An 18,325-nucleotide genomic window follows, 5' to 3' on the forward strand; every position below is an offset into this window, starting at 1 on the left:
ATTATTCATGGATTCGTTCAAAAATGCCGAATCGTCCAGGAACGGTTCTGCTTATGTCTGGATTTTGAACTGTTTTCCTCGGCGAAGCAAAAACTGATTTACTGATTTTTAAACTGATTGATTAACATATTGTTCATTGCACTACAATGGCCTACTGCACAATCGGACTGCCTCTGAAAGACGTCGTTGCCAGTTGAAACATGTCATGTTTTTGGATTAGTAATGGAGACTCAAGCAATGGTTGATTGATGTTCTGTGACTTAAATTCACAGAAGAAAATAGGGTTCAGCTTCTATTATGAATTGGCTATTTGAATTTGTATGTGATCTCTCAGGAACATGCTTTATATCATATATCGCAAATGAACAGGAGGGTCAGTTTAATCAATACATTTTTAGTCATATATCAAGAGTACTTGTAGGAGTAAATATTGTTTTACATTGAAGCACTAAATCAACGTCACTGAGTGTGTTTTTTGGGTTGTTGAAACAGGTTGACTGGCAGTATGTTGGATGTTATCTCTTGTTACTCGGTAGATTAGCTAAATAATTGATGTGGACATCCCCTCACATCGGCTCACAGTCCCCTTCAGGGGAAAGCAGTGGGACGGTGTGTGTGTCCGAGTCTATGAGCTTAAACTACCATTTGTTAGGGTTAAAACTGAACTATTATATTTGGTCTACAGTACACAGAGAAAGAAGTATTCAGAATAGATGTCAGCAATGCATTAAAAATCATAAATGTGTCTGTAACAAGCATGGAGATTATCCATTGTGCTTTATCATTCCCATACAGTAAACATCTAGTAAACACAGTGATGACATATTTTTGTAGGCAAACCCCCCTGGTTCTCTCAACAAAAACCCAATTAGATTTTTCTATTGGCTTTTGAATTATTGCAGAAAACAAGCTCTGTGACCAACAATAGTTTTCTGATTATCACATGTTTTGTTCATCATTATAATCTTCAAAAATGAATGCAGATATAATGAATTTTGAAGGCTAAATACTACTGGCAGACGTAAAAAGCTAAATGTAAGCTATAAATGAAGCCATTTTCCAAAAGCCAGTTTGAGTTATAATAATTTGCAAGAATTATTTTTGCGTTTTGAGGCTGTAAAAGCGGACTTGTGTGAAGATGAGTTTACTGATGACGTGTATTATCTCCGACAACTTCTATGGTCCCATTTAGCCACTTTATAACAACTGCCTTTTTGAGAAGTAAAAGCCTTTATAAAACCACAAAGGGGGTATTACTTGTGTGTTTTCTGATGTTGAATTAAAATGTGAAAATATCTTAAACTTGTGTTCATCACAGACCTCATTTCAGGCATTTAAAATCCCATTCAAAAATCCCATTGATTTTGGGACGATTGGGAATGATGGAACTGAACGTGCTAAAATGTTAACTTGTTTCTGGGTTTTTGGCCTACAAAAATACATCATCCCTGCAGTGCTCTATTAGATCATTAATGCAACGTTAATTTCACTAGAAGTCTAAGACTGTGTTTAAATCTCAAACTTAAACTCAACTCGGCTGATGAAGCTTTTTGCTCCACATTCACACGCCAGGCTGAAACAAATGGCTTTGTGCCATTCGCTGCTGTTTTGAAGGGGACCAAGGTTGCTGTTAATGGCTGCGCAGCGTTCAGCTGATGTTCACAGTTCTCCGTCTAGACCTGCTGAGTCCATAGACGGCAACTGTCAGACTCATGACCACAGTGACTTTGAAAGAGCAGTAGAGGAGGGACTAGAGACCTCCACTGTTCACAGTCATAATGAGTTATGATGAGACCTCAGAAAATTAGGGCAACACTGTGCAAACTCTTTGCAACTACATAAACAACGTGAAAACTTTGTAGTCTTAATGATTTCTTGTAGTTTATCTTGTGCTTGCAGCACTTTTTTTTCTTACCCAGTAGGCTTCTTCTTTTTTTTCTTACAGCATTATTTATTATAAATATACTTACTTAGTTTGGTTCATGTTTGTTCATATTACATAATCTTAATTTAGACAACTAAAATGTTCAAATTAATTAATATATTTTGATGTTAACATTGACCTATAGATTAATAAATACTGTAATTGTTTATTGTTACAAAATTGTATTTAACATGAGATAACATAAAACATCATAGCAGTGTTGTGGCTCAGTAAACAAATGATCTTTTTCTTTTGAAGATGTTAATGCAGACGGCATGCTGTTATCTTCTTATTTTCAGATAAACAGGCCCCTTTGGATAAGAGGAATGTATCACATTTTCAGTTAAATCCGACTATTGTGTTGTAATGGCACAGGATTTTGCTGTCTGTGAGTACTGGACTAATTAACTCTCTCTTTGAAGATATGTTGCGGTGATCCATGTTTTGCTTCTGAGTAATTGCAAATATAGTAAATACTGTACCAGCTGACTCTATAGAAATTTCTTGTTATCTTAAGAGTGAATATGTGCCAAATCTTATGTTTTTCGGCCTGATTTTACACATATATAGCCCTGCACTACTGAATGAAGACTATAATGTATAGATAATAGAAACAAACTAAAACACAGGTGGAGGCAAGTAGTGATGGGATGTATAGAACTAGCAGTTAGTTAAGCGGCTGTTGTTTTGTGATTTGAAAGGTTTAGATGAACACATTTTTCCAGAACTTTTGTTTAGAACTTTAGTGTTTGTTTTTTGATCATGTATAAAATTTAATTCACTGTATTTTTGAAAACAATTGATCATGTATTTAGATTAGTGCTGTCAAATTGACTTATCTTGATTAATCGCATCTAATCATTTTTGTTTATATAATATATGTGCATATATACATAGTTGCAATCGAAATTATTCAGCTCCCATTGCAAATCATGTTTATTGGCAAAATTTACAAACTTTCAGCTGTTTGCAATGAATAAATCAAACAAAAGTAATTGAAATAGCTCAACACAACAAATGTTTTAAGTTCCCCAAATTTAACTGAAAATGCAACTTTTAATGACTGCAGTTTCAAAATTATTCAACCCCTGAATAGAATCCCTCACAACAGCACAAATCTGGAAAAAAAGGTGGTGTTAAGCATCCTGATGCAACTAATCAAGGGCTTCATTAGTTGCAGCAGGTTTGCTTGAGCAAGAACACATGAAATATCTGAACTGGCTAGGTTTGTTGAGTGTCACGTTTGACTGCAAGTTAGAAATATGGCTAAGTCAAAAGAATGGTCCAAAAAGTTAAGAGAATATATCATCTCCCTTCACAAACAAGGAACAGGATACAAAAAGATGACACAGTTGGAAGCATAGTTTACAAGTTCAAAGTTAAAGGAACAGTGGTTACACTAATTTTGAGACTGCAGAACTCATTAAAAGTTGCATTTTCAGTTGAATTTGGGGAAACCACTTGAAACATTTGTTGTGTTGAGCTATTTGTGTGAACTTTTGTTTGATTTGTTCATTGCAAACAGCTGAAAGTCTGTAAATTTTGCCAATAAACCTGATTTGCAATGGGGGTTGAATAATTTCAATTGCAACTGTGTGTGTGTAAATGCGCACACACACCACACACACACACAAAATCTGAGATGGGTTTCAATTGTCTGCTATGTAGTGCATACAGAGGCAGCAGTTTTCAGCTTTCTGAAGCAGCCTTAAAAAACTGGACATTTTGAACGTCCAGAAAACATTCAGAAATAACGTTTTCATGACTTAATGGGATGGTTAGCAAAACGTTTGTAGAACATATTTTTGTTAGCTGGTGTGGTGGGTCAGATAAGAGGAACAGAGGAGCCTTAACACGGGTCAAAGCAACAGAATTCCGTATTCTGTAAAACAGGTTGCGTCGCTTCGGGTCCAGATCTTTTGTATGTGCTTCGTTAAATATAGAACCATTTTACTTGATGTCTTCAAAGAAGCAAGCAAAGATGATCGTAACCGATGCCCATCGCATATGCAGATTTCCCCCGTCTTCTCACTAACATTCAGATATTAAAATTGAATAAAACGGCAATAATAAAAATAACTATCTAGGTTAGCTGATTACCTTAAAATTCCATAGATATCATACCATTGTCACGTCTTGTTTGGGTCATGTTCATGTCAGTCATGTGATTCCCTTGCCCTCACGTGTTCCCCATGTGAATGTCATGTTGTCATTGGTTTAGTGTCTGATCATAGTGCACACAGGTGTCTCTTGTCATTAGTCCTTGTATATTTAAGCCCTCATGTTTCCCTTGTTAATTTGTCAAGTATTGTTACCTATAACCACTGTTTGTAAGTCCATGTTTTTGTTTTGAGTTTCATGCCATGCCTTTGTTTTATATTTGATCTTGTTTTGAATAATATTAAGCTGCACTTTCCTCCAGTGGACTCCATGTTACAACTATGTACTGTTAACACTTTCTCCGACAAGCTTATGCGTTAAGACCCGTTTTCCTGTTTGTTCATGTAGCCTTCTCTGCTGTGTAAAGACGCCTGCCTTAACAATACATTGTTGGGTGTCTTTTCAAAATGCTTAAAAATCTTGATTTAGTGCTTGAAATCATATTTTCAATAACATCAAGCAGAATTCACTGCAGTCTGTCTTTATATGTAGTATAACAGATGTGTGGTATCTATTGATTTCTCTGGATCAGGGTTCGCTTCATCTTGAGATCAATACAGGTTTCTAACTAAAGAGCAGTGGTGCATCATTTAGCTTGCATTTTCAGTTTAAATCACAGCACTAAGTGAACCATATGTCATAAATATTGTCGATTTCATTTAGTTAAAGGGATACTTCAGGATTTAGCATTAAGCTTTGTATTAGTAGAAAACCTGTAGTATTTTCAAATTGTTGTGCTCTGAGTTAACAAAACGCACGCATCTGATGACATTTTTGGTAAGAATATGTGTACCGTTAGACCCCTAGAGGCATATATATATATATATATATATATATATATATATATATATATATATGATCATGAACAAGATGACAGATACAGATGAGCAAGATAGCGGTCTCTGTCACAATCCTTGTGCTCTTGAGTGCCACTATCAAGGACATGAATGAGAATGAATGAGCTGATTAAATTACTGTGCACTGTGACTAAAATCGAATTGAAATAAATGGCAAGAGCCAGCGTCAACAGTTCAGTAAGAGACCATTTCAAAGAATATGCACATCTTAGTTTATTTGAAATGTTTTAATTAATATAGTATTATTCTTACTGCTGTTCTGCAGAAAGAATATTCTTAGTCAGGTTTTTGTCTCGTTTTTGATAAAAAATATCTTGCATGATAAATTTACTAGAGAAGCAAAATTGCAGGAAATATAAAGACTAGCACTTTTGTTAATTCATGTTTGTTCATAAGACATTACTGTTAATTTAAACAACTAAAATGTTAAACTGAATTATTATCTGGAGATACTAATTTTAACCTAAATTAATAAATGCTGTAAAAATACTGTTCATTGTTATTTGGTGTAAATGAATGTTAATTAATAGTACCGTATAAATTGTTATATATTTTTTTTTAGTTAGCTTTTTTCAGAATAAAGTCTTAAAGTTGTCATGAAACGGAAGTTGTGATAGGCGTTTCTTCTCTATTTGGACGCATATTCAAGTGAAACGGCTTCTCAAACAAGACAACATGTAGGACAGGCCTTGATTTTATCCATTGGGAATTGGTTTGGTGGTTGTGGTTTTCTATTGGTCAATCTCATGTGAGTGACAGGTTGCCCCGCCCCCATGCCAATAAACACGTCATTATAGAAGAGAAGAGATTTTGCTGCAAGAGAGAGGGGAAGCTATTTTGATTAAAGACTGAGGCACATGAATAGAAAATAATGATGTGTATGGCTAAGTCATTTATAAAAAAACACTGCAATATTCCATCATAAATTGTAAATAATTATTATAAAATTATTGTATAGCATCTGAAACGAAATCATTGCTGACAGGATCAAGTACGTACAGGGTGCGAGTATTCTCGGTATAGTTGTCCTTGTTGATTTGTGAAAATGCAGCATGCTGAGTGATTTTATGGGAGGTTTGGTTGGGGCGGGGGGTCTAAATGTTGCTAAATATGGCAGCAGAGCAGCAGGGGAATCTGTCTGTGATCCAACACTTCATTATAGGCTCTGTTTGTGTGTGCACATGTGACACGGGTCCTGTGAGTAAAATGTCCGTCATTTGCATGAATGATCATGCCGCTCTCTGATTGGCTGCTCTCAGGTGCAGATTCTGATGATGTTTTGCTGTCCCCTATAGTGAGAGAGGGGCGGATAAAGGCTTGAGCCCACCAGCAGACAGTCTGATCACCTCCCCTCCTCTTTTCTCACACGAAATAAGAGAAAGAGTTCAGTTGCGTGAAACCTGAGCATCTTTGTGTTTCTGTGAAGCCGGTGAAGGTCCAGCAGCTCCTCTAAGCCACAAGGTAAGAAAATACTCTCACTGGAGGAGAGAGTGCAGTACTCTTTTGTGGGTTAATTTTGCTGCTTCATTTAAAGCAGAATTAAGTAGTTCAGTTTGACCCTAAAGTAGAACAGGAGCTTTTTGCCTCGTGTACCTGTAGTTTGATGTATTCTTCAATGTTAAGTTCATCTGTTGCTAAACTCCTACTAGTTGCTATTATATTGAAGAGGATATTCAAACCCTTCTGGCATAGAACATAGTTTTGGGATCTGTATTGTGAATCCATACTAAGATGCAATTTTGCTCACACTTTATATTAGGTGTCTACTATGTACTTTCATTTATTTTTTACTTATTGTATTAATGTTGTATTGCTAAACACTTGCTGCTATTGAGAGGGGATTTGGTATGGTTATGGACAGGTTTGGTGGTTAATGGTAGGTTTAAGGTTGGGTTAAGGGGTAAGGGAAAGGTCAACAGTGTAATTAAATATGTAATTACAGCCGTAATTACATGCAGATATTTTAATGTAAGTAAAATAATGTATGTACACCAGTGTTTCCCAACCCTGGCTGTTCCTAGAGACGCATCAATTTTGGATGTCTCCTTTATCTGACACATATATTTCTGGTCTTGCAGTCTATACTAATGAGCTAATGAGTTTAATCAGATGTGTTTGATTAGAATGTGTTCAAAAATGTGTTGTGTTGGTGTGCCTCGAGTCGAGGAACAGGGTTGAGAAAGTATCATTTGATTCACTTTAATGTTTGTACATACTAGTTAAAGACACTCAATATAAAATGGGACCACAATCTCTCTGTTGGGTGAAGGCATAGTTGAGCAACCATATAATGCAAAGCGTAATAATATTTGGGAAGTGTTGTTATAGGTTTTTTTTGTAAATTAGTTATTATTGTAGAAGTTTCAATGACCGAACAGTAATATTTTATTTAGCCTCAGCCCACTGGGGGGGAAAAGAAAGTATAAAGTCTTAGGAAGAAACTGTAGGATCCAATGGCATCATTTTAACAGAAGCTACCGGATTTGAATAGTTGTAGTGTGACCATGTCCACCCCAGTCAAGAGGACTCAGTGGGACGAAGACCTGTCTCAGTTTGGCAAGGATCACGGCCTTTCCAAGAAAGTGCTGCTCAACTGCTGTCTGTTCAGACGGATCATCTCCTGGGCTTCCTCCAGCAAAAAAGGTAAATCTCTCTTCAAGAAAATGACTCGTTGTATAGTAGGCTACCACCCAGAATGAGAATGCTAAGTTTAGTCCATATGGGTATTTGGGAGAGTCTGATTGAACTAATGGATTTTTTAAATGTTTTTAAGTACTGTACTAAACAAAATTGCATAAGACATTAAGACTAGTTATTTTTGCAGCTGATCTTATTGTATATGCATTTGTAGGAGTTTCCCTTTTCAGGAGAGTGTTTAAATGAATCACGCGAGGTGATTTACTAAGGTTTGCTCTAGTCAATTTACTGGTATTTGTGCCATTTACCGCCCCAAAAAAAGTCTAAACGTCTTAAACCAGAGGCTAATTTGGAGTCTAGTGGAATTTTTAAAGTAGTGTACGACACAGTGCAGTGCATTTCTTAAAACCAGGAAAGTCCATCAGTTATTTTCTTTACACAGACTACATTTGCTTGAAGCCTTTTTTTTAAAGAACTGAAAACACATTAAAAGTGTATTTCAAAGGTATAGTTCACCAAAAATGAAAATTCTGTCATCATTTACTCACCCTTATGTCGTGTCAAACCTGTATGACTTTCTTTCTTCTGAGGAACATAAATGAAGATATTTTGAGAAACGTCTCCAAATTGTCCATACAATGAAAGTTGTTCATCAACATTGGGTGTGTTTAGCTCCACTTTTAGACATACACTCGCAAATTTCCCTAAGCACTTCCTCTCTGGGGAAATCTGTCGCCATTTTGAAGTGTGTTCAACTTCAAGTGGACGAAGGAAGTTTATTTGGACAGACACTCGACCCATTGATTCTGACCGAGGGAGCGAGTCTACTCATATACTTAAGACAGATCCATAGACCACAACACCTTTTTTAACGTGACACAACAGAAACTCGCATTGCTCGCACTTAATTTATCCATGAGTGATCAAGGGCTTAGGGCGTTCCATTTATAACCATTGCAAGGGTTCCACCAGTAGTGGGCACTCGTGCAACGTAAGCAATGACGTACTTCCTAGTGAACAAGGAGGGAAGTTGGTGAGGAAAGGACTTAACCACAGCCATTATTCAAACTATCTTCTTTTGTGTTCCACAGAAGAATGTCATTCAGGTTTGGAATGACATGAGGGTGAGCAAATTAGGATTTTTGGGTGAACTGTCAAGATCTTGCACCATATTTCCCCTGTCCTATAGGCATAGCATTTTTTTTTAAGTTCCGTTTTGTGAACCAGTTTGTTGTTTCCATGAAAAAATAATGAAAACACATTTATTTAGATTTTGAATCCAAAAAAAAAAAAAAAAAAGGCTACAGTTTGCAGTCAGTTAGAAAAAAAGGATGAGGATGAGGCAAATGTTTACTTCTGATGCAAGTTGGCTCAACAGCTGGTGATCTCATTTCAGAAAGCGACACTTGGAGCTCTCTGAATGATGCTAAAACAAACAGTATCATATTCTTCAAATCTCATTTGAAACTAATATTTGGCACCAATTTCACTCTTATAGACTGAGTTGGCTGAAAAGTAGAGTTTTGTTTCATTAGAAAACCTGTATGTGTCCTATACTCTTTTCAAACACTCTGTTTTACTCCTTTCTATTTTACCATTAAAATGATAGTTCACCTAAAAAAGAAAATTGAGTCATTATTTACTCTCAAACTATTTAAACCTGCCTGAATTACCTATTATTTACCCATTATTTTTTTTTATGAATTTTGGCAGAACCTCTTATGTTATGCTAAATAAAGCAAGTCATATAGGTGTAGAACTATATAAGGGTGAGTAAATGATGGCAGAATATACATTTTTGGGTGAACTATCCCTTTCATAGAGGGAATATTTTATAGTAAAAGTACATAATCTTTCAGATTTGCTGGGAATCTTTAGAACATTCTTCCTTCCTCTGCTTTTTGAAGTCAAGCCCCTTGACACATTTATGTCTAATCTGCTGAAAGAGCGACCTCGGGGTGGTAATGCTGATGTGATATTGATCATTTTACTGCTGTGTGTTGGATTTATGTTGTGTTCTGTGTTTCGAGTGATCAGACTTTATGGTCTCATGTGAAGTGACAGGCATATAAATCATTATATTACAGTGAAAGGGATATCGATGAATTTTTAGAGTTGTAAATTTACAGTTTCTCATTTGTTAAATGACTTTGTGGTGTTAGTCTCAAGCTGTGGTTTGCTTTAAATGTTACTGCGTTGGTTTAAAGTGGATTATTTCCATCTCATTCCTGATTACGGTCTCCGTACAGTGTGAAATGATGAAACTGCTTCTGAATGTAGCTCCAAACTACCAAGTGAGTGTTGCTAGCTAAAAAAAGACATTCTGGCAAAGTCCATGGAAACTGTAATGGAAACGATACTAATGAAAGTAAAGCAGATGCTGAGGGAATGTTGTTCAAAAAGATTTCTGAAATTCTCAAGTGGGGGTAATTCAGTATGACATGAAAAGAAATGGCATGCTTTATATAGATCCAGTATGTGGTTCATTCCAATATTAGATGAATATGTAGATCAAATTATTTGTGTGTTTGAATGTTTATGTTTGCGTGATGTAAGTGCATCCTGTGTTTTGTATGTGTGTATATGTATTTGTGTCTCTATTCATAAGACAGTTATTATCTAAGGCGCTGTGTAGCTGTAATCACACCGGCTCGGGAAACAGCTGGGCCCTTTATAGTGTCAGATGCTGCTGTCAGTGTCCAGCCTCGCTGAATGGACAAACTCAATGGGTTTATTTGGCTGGCTCAACACTGGCCTGTCTCTGTGCAGCATAATCTGCTTTGACTATATAATTGTATTCAAAAGCATAACCTTCAAGATGGATTAAACTGACACGGCAGAAAAATGCATTATTAAAAGTGGTTTTAGGCATCTAGCTTGCTCTGGATGTTATATATCTGCAATACAGATGCATTTCAATGTATTTGTATTTTATGAAGCTGTTTAATTGCAAGGCAGAGAAGGTTTATGGTCATTGCATGATCTCTTTATTGACTATTTTGTTTCGTTTTACAGCTGCAGATTTCCTTTATATTTATGTTAATGGCGATTTTAGAGTTAAACGGGTCTTGCAACAGAAGGGGCCTCCGTTTGCACCGAGCAGCAACCTTCCGGTCTCTCTGAATCCAACACGGAAGTGGCTTAAACTGCAATTCATCAACTGGCCTCTAGAGACAGCCTCCAAAAGAGAGTCAATCCCATAGCCCCCCCATGTTAATATGCCCAACTTTATAGGAGGAAAAAAGTTGTACAAAAGTTTTTTTTTATATAACTCATCCGTTTAAATTATATTAAGCTTTAAAGTTCTGCATAATTAAGTGCGTGGCCACTTGAGTGACAGGTGGATTGCCGCTGCTATCACTACTAGCCGTTTGTCTGCTGTCCGTTAGCCGTCACGTCACCTCAGCTAATCCCGCCTCTTTACCCATTTTTGGTTATCCTGGAGTGACTCGCTGCCAAGATGGCGACGGCTGGCTCCGCCTACTTTGGGCTTCAAAAATGCTCCTCAGAAACCTACGGTGATGTCACGGACACTACGTCCATAGTTTTTTACAGTCTATGGGTTACAGCCACGCACACACCAAAGGCCCTGTCCCAAATGGCACCCTAAACGCTCGCGTCTTCCTCTGAGTCCGCACTTTTGTGACGTCTATCGAGAAGAAGTCTGCTGCGGAGCTTGCATCTAGGGTGCATATCGACCGCAAAGGGAGCGCTCGCGAGCACCCTTCTGAAACCTAAAATGACAAATGGGACACCCTCCGGTCTCATGGACTTAATGGACACGCGCACGCAGCAGCCATTGTAAGAGCGCAAGACCGAAAATGCATATGAAGTGTGCCATTTGGGACAGGGCCAAAGTATGAAATTCATGGGGGCTTGGGGCACCAAAATTAATAAAAATGCCCCCAAAATTTAAGATATGGGCAAAAAATATCCCTGTATGAGTTCTTGTTTTTAATGTTTGTGACAGGATCATTTAGCAATACCACACAAGAGGGAGTGCTGTTTTCCCGAATATCAGCATGATTGCAAATGTAACTGATTTTATACAACAGTTCAATAAACAAGAAGTTAATTTTAGACTATTACATTTTAGACTATTAGAACATTGTCTGTTTTGCCAACGAGAATATATTTCCAAACAGATCCACAGTAGTAGAGCCATTGCACGTCTCCGAGCAACACAGTGATGTTTCGTTACTGAATGAATCTGCGTATTTGAACAAATCTGTGTAATGATTAATGACTCATGATTGCATACTCTCTTGGTACTTATTTTGAAATAAGTAATTACTTCACAACCACTAAGAAAATATGTGTTTAGAATGAAGGTACTACATTCTCAAAGTTGTCATTATCATGTGACCTACCAGTGTCAGGTGCGTCGCTTCACTTCCATTCATAAATCCTCTCCGGTGGCAAAAAGTGTCCATCATATGCATGAATCTTGCCGGAAGAAGTAGGTCATCCGGGTGCTTTTTTCCTACTCTTTTGTAAGTACCGTGAATTTGGACATAGTCTTGTTTTTTGCATATAGTAAGGAAGTATGTGATTTTTGGATGCAGCCAGTCGCTTGCTTCGTTTTGAACGAATTGTTTATCTGAATGATTCAATGACTCGCTTGTTAAGACAATGATTGTCTGAATTGCAAAGGCTGTCTTTGGTCATTAACCCATTATTTCATTTATGAGTAGTCTACTTACATGGATACTACATTGCAATATCTATTTGAAATAATTACAATGTAAAACAAACAGGACTTAAAGTCGGCATGACATTAAATTCACCTGTTTTGTACATGCATGTTATAGGTATTACTGTATTCATCCATGCACTTTTTTTTAATGACTCAACTCAATCTTCCATTGAAAACATCTCTAGTGATGCTTGCTGGAATTCTCCAATAACTTGTTCTGCTTAAATCCAGTCAAATGTAAAAGTCAATGAAGAGAAAAAGCAATATTGACAATTTGTCAGTTGTTCTTTGATGTGAGCTATTTTCTCTTGCTTTGTCAAATTGTATTTATTAATCAATTTAACACTTCAGAGAGAAGAAAAAAATGTAACAAAACGTGACAATGTTTTGAAGATTGTTCAAAAAGATTTTTAACATCTGGTACAGAATTGGTTTGTCTAAATCAGCTGTTCTCAACCTTTCTGACTAGCCCTATAGCCCTGGTTTTGTTTTCAAAACGTATTATAAATTATGGGCACTCCTATAAAAAGTTTTTTTTTTTTTTTTTTTTTTTTTAAGTCATCTTAAGGTCCCCTTGAAAGTTTGCTGAGGGCTCCTGATTGAGAAGCACTGGTCTATATATACTTATAAATACTGTACGAAATAAAGTCTAAAATGAGTCATTTGTGCAATTCAAAGCATCCATGGAATGATTTTTAGAAAGTTCAGATGACTGTGGTACAACTCTGACCACTGGATGGGGCTGTATCCATACGTTTCCTCATCCACTCAGCCATAGAATATATGACTAAACTAAACCAACAGAAAACCGAATACAATAGGGCTGTTGTCAGTCTGTAAGCCATACTGGAAGGCTAATTCACCATGGGTTCCATAATTCGCTATTGAAATGTCCCATGGATTTTTATGGGATTAGTGGTTAACATTACTAGAAAGATTTTTTTCTTTTTTTTTTCTTTTTTTTTCTACTATAAATAACATATAGTCATACTTGTACCTCTCAAACCACAAGTTACAAAAAGTTGTCCAGGTCATCAAGCTGATTTATTAAAGCTCAAATCCTTAGTTGTATACTTTATATAGCAACTTTTGGAGTTATTTGAATTATTATCATTATTTACTCAGCCTCATGTTGTTCCAAACGTATAACTTCTGTTCTGTGCATCACAAAAGCAGAAGCTGCTCTCTTCCATATGGTGAAACTATATAAAGAAGGAATGAAGGTGCCCTTGTGAGAAAGAAGTGTGCTTAATTGTATTGAATATGCACTTGTAGTGTACTTCAAAGATAATATAATAAGGCCACTTTCATGACTTTCCTAACACACTTTAAAAAGTGCACTTTGTAATAATATCAAGTTAAGTTTTACTTTAAAGTACATAGAAATCACTATGTTTTAAGAATATTTTGTCATACTTTAAGTACACTTATTTTGATGTGTTGGCTAACATGCTTAAGATGTGCTTTAGAACATAATTTCAACTCGTGTAGCCTAAATAAAAATGTATATATTTTAAATGTTCTAATTTGCAACTTCTTTATTACAAATACTGAAATTTACCATAAATGCTTACCATAAATGCTTGTCAATGCATTGGGCAGTACACTTTCACCACATTTCAAAGACAATAGATGTCATTATGATAAACAGATGAACTTAAGACCTACTTTAGTGGGTCAAAAAAGCACTCTGAAGTTTATTGCATGTAATATAAAATTAAAATTAAAATATAAAACATTTAATTGCAATTAACATGCAAACATTTACATTCAGTTTGCACTCAAGTATATTCCTTTAAAGTATATTAAGTGTACTATTTTCCACAAGGATATAAAGCTAAAAAAAACGCACAATAAAAGCATCATAAAAGTATATCATGATTCATTCAGATTATCCCTCTTCTGAAGCCATGATATGCTCTTTGTGATTAACAGACATACATTTAAGTTGTTATTCACAGAAAAGCTTGACCTCTTGCTTGACAGCTGTGGTCACCTTTCATTTTCATTGCGTTTCATTGTGTGCTATATGCTACTCTTGTTGCATGGAAGAAATTCAGTCATACAGGTGTCGAATGAGTTTTTGATATAATCTTTAACATTACATTTCTTTAAGTAGCCTCCCTTTCTAGGATATTTTGTATTTTTTGCCCACTAGTAGGCAATGTATTTATAATACAACTACAGCTTAGATATGATTCTAAACTGATTCTGTTCTTTTATAACTGTAGTGTACTTACATACTTTGCAGTGAATAAAATGTGGGAAGAAGAAAATGTTTAATGCATGGGTTGGTTTAAAGTGAGTCATTCATCATCTAAACCAAGGCCTAGTTAAAGTTCATTATTTACAGCTTTCTGTCTTTAATATTGCGTTTAGTAATGTATCCACTGTAACAAAAGTGGATTATTTTGTGAATACTTATTTGTGGAATGGAAAATCTGAATACTAATATACTAATGGTAATACGCACATGAATGTGTAAGGGAGTCATTCGCAGCTGGTTTTCATTTCATTCGACAGATTTTATCACACAAATGTATACTTTTTTAATTTTATTTCAAAGATTGAAAAAATATATATATTTTATGTATGTATGTATGTATATGTATATATAAAATTTGAATAAAAAAAATAATTTATCCTTGATATATTTATCTTTGATAAATATTTAATAGTCTAGGACATATTTTGCCATATGCTTTTTTCCCCTGCTATCATCGAGCAACTCTTGCAAGACAGACCTGAGACCCAGTTTGGCTTCACAAACTACTGGTGGAGAACCACTTGTATAATACAGTTTGCTTATAAAAGTCGTATTGTAACGTTACCAGATACTCAGTGTTGTTCTTTGCCCTGAGGTACATTGTCAATGTGCCATGTCACAAACGGCCAGGCACCACATGATTAATATCAGTATTTTTATGCGGTCTCTGCTGTCTCCCCGATTCCCCAACTACTTCTCAGAGCTCTTCATGTTGATGAATGTCCTTTGTGTTCAGATTAAGCTCAGTAGCACAAAATAATTAAATGATGCCATGAATATGGAGATATCATTGCCAGCCGTTGTCATTTACTCAACTGACATAAAGTGAATCAGTAATATTTAAAAAGTTAGGTGGTTAATTAGAATCAAGATCCTTTGGTCACACTTTATCTTAGGTGTCTTTACGATGTTGCATTAAAAATAATAATTGTAGGTACAGTGTTCTTATTGTGTTCATGTTGTATTGCAAAACACTTTTCTGCTATATATACTGAGGTGGGATATACGGGTGAAGTTAGGGAAAAAAGCTGTTAAGAATAAATTAAATGTTCTTTTTGTCAACTTGAATACAATTGTTAAAGCAAACAGGAGCCACTGACCTTTCGTCTCAATGTTTTTATTGACCACAGCACACAGTTAATGTGATTTATGTTTAACAGCAGGAGCTGGACTAGAACAGTTTGAATTAACAGCCAGTTCATTTTACAAGTATAATACTAGTGCAATGATTTTAGCATACTTGGAAAATATGCTTTAACTTTTCTTAAGTTTATTATATGAAATCAACTTGAAGTATACTTCTATAACTTTTTTTCATACTCCACTAAAAGTATGCATCTCATAAGCATCTGTTTTATATTGGTTTCTAAAATTCATAGAATTTATCTAGATTTTGTTAGTTAAATGTGTTGTTGGAGAATCTCTTGCAAATCATGGTAAATAGTCTGCTGATAAGTATTTGGGCACAGCGGTGCATGTAGAAGTATTCCCTCATGGTGTCTTCTTCATATCTTATCTTGTTTAAATGTTTATTGAATTATTTTAGTGTCACATTTGTTACCATAATGGTGTTTTGTATTTGTGGGTCTTCAATAGTATTTACCTCAGCTTGTGGAGAAGCTACTTGTGATGAACTTTTCATTGTCAATATATCATAAAAGTAAAAAAACGATTTTAGATCGGTATAGGTAAGTTTAATTTGAATCTATAAAACCTAAAATATTGCTACCATATTTTTTTACAGTAAATGTTTTTTTTTGTTGTTGTTTTTTTACCATAAATTTTCACTTTTTTTCATGTATTTATTGTTACAGTGTAGTATGATTTATCATTCCTGTCAATTAAAACCATGCCACATGTTATTCTCAACAGATCTGGGTAAAAATGCTGTTAAATACTTAACTACTAAAGTTATTATTATTTTAACATAATATAACTGACGAAAGCACAGTAAAGATCAGTATAGTGTCCCCATAATTAGCATTGTAGTTTAAACGTAGCCTTGTGAACATTAGCTGCCGTCTGCTGGAAGACTTAGCTAATGAATTTTCCATTAGCTCGAATGGCCTCATATGGTGGCAGTTCAATCTCTACAGGGGATGTAGTGGAGATGATGGATAGTATTAGCAGTTAAGTGTGGCTGTTAGCCAAGCATTAGCCCTGAATGGGCAAGCTTGAAATCGGCCTGTTGGTTGACAGACGGGATCCGTTGTCGGTGTCATCTGATATGTCACGCTACATGTCTTAAGGAAACTTGACACTGGGGTTGTGCACATCTATGACAACTGAAATGACCATTGACCTTGACATTGATCCTGTAAACATTCTTTTATTTGACATGAAATGTCAAAAATGTGTGTAAAATATGTATTATTTAATTAAATAATGTACACTCTACAGGTCAAAAGTTTGGAGTAATGAATTTTTTTTAAGGCTGCATTTGTTTGTTCAGAAATACTGCAGTCATTTTGTGAAAGATTTTTTACAATTTAAAATAACCTTTTTCTTTTTGAATATATTTTAAAATATAATTTACTCATCTGATGGCAAAGCTGATTTTTCAGCATCATTACTTCAGTCTTCAGTGTCACACAATATTATTATAGAAATCATTCTAATATGCTGATTTAGTGCTCAAATATTATCAGTTATTATTGGTGCTCAGTTGAAGTATGATTTTTTTTATTATTATCAATGTTGTAAACATTGCTACTTCATTTCATTGCTACTACATTGGTACTTCATTTTTTCAGGATTCTTTGATGAATAGAAAGTAAAAAAAACAGCATTTATGTGAAATAAAAATCTTGTGCAACAGTATAAATGTCTTTACTGCCACTTTTGATCAATTTAATGTGTCCTTGCTTAATAAAAGTATGAATTATTTTTAGTTTACAAATCCCCCAATACCCCTACTTATTTCACCTTGTTTCCACACAAGTATTAAGCAGCACATCTGTTTTCACAATTGATAATAATAAGAAATATTTATTGAGAAGTAAATTAGCATATTAGACTGATTTCTGAAGGATCATGTGACACTGAAGATGACTGGAGTAATGATGCTGAAAATTCTGCTTTGCATCACAGGAATAAATTACATTTTAAAATATATTCACACAGTTCTTTTTAATTGTAATAGTATTTCACAGTATTACTGTTTTTACTGTATTTTTGATCAAATAAATGGAGCCTTGGTGAGCATGAGAAGAAAATATTACAAAAAATGTAATTATTCCAAACGTTTCACTTGTATAATATAATATAATATAATATAATATAATATAATATAATATAATATAATATAGGCTAATATAATATAATATAATATATTTTGTGTATAACCTCCAAAGCATTTTCATTTAGCATTCACTATAGACTTTGACCTATAGGTTATTCATCTGTCAGTTTTATACTAGATCAAACCCTTACTTTCTGAAGGTAACCTACTTCAGCCATTTTTGTATTCCAGTGATGGCTCTGCGATCTATAAATAGTAGGAATGATTGATATGGCATATGGTGAACCCTTGTAAGTTCCCTTGCCTGCAGGCAGAGATGACTTTCAGCATTAAAGGTGACGTTGTAGTCACCTGTGCCTGTCATAATCTTCAATACTGGCCCAGCATCAGTGTCATGCAAACACAGCGCAGGCAGAAAACCGCTGTTAACGCACTGAATGGAAGACATGGAAACAATGCTAAGGAAGCAATTAAAAATGCATGTCAAATGTTAATGACAAACTGTTATTTTTTTATTTTGCCATGTAACATTTTTTTGAGTAAT

General features: G+C 35.1%; 1 protein-coding gene across 3 annotated transcripts in view; it reads left to right on the forward strand.

The window, feature by feature from the left end:
- kcnip4a (potassium voltage-gated channel interacting protein 4a) overlaps positions 1–18,325 on the forward strand; it is a 199,151-nt gene that overhangs the window by 13,283 nt on the left and 167,543 nt on the right. The window contains exons 1-2 of one of the 3 annotated variants that reach the window (XM_084109430.1): positions 6,383–6,402; positions 7,433–7,584. The exons of the other annotated variants lie outside the window; for them this stretch is intronic. Of the exons in view, the coding sequence (XP_083965556.1) occupies positions 7,446–7,584 (139 nt within the window). The 5' untranslated portion in view covers positions 6,383–6,402; positions 7,433–7,445. Of the gene's footprint in view, positions 1–6,382; positions 6,403–7,432; positions 7,585–18,325 lie in introns of those variants that run through there. 3 annotated transcript variants of the gene reach the window in all.

The sequence above is a fragment of the Abramis brama genome (genome assembly GCF_963993115.1).
Source record: "Abramis brama genome assembly, chromosome: 3".
In the NCBI taxonomy this organism is placed as follows: domain Eukaryota; kingdom Metazoa; phylum Chordata; class Actinopteri; order Cypriniformes; family Leuciscidae; genus Abramis; species Abramis brama.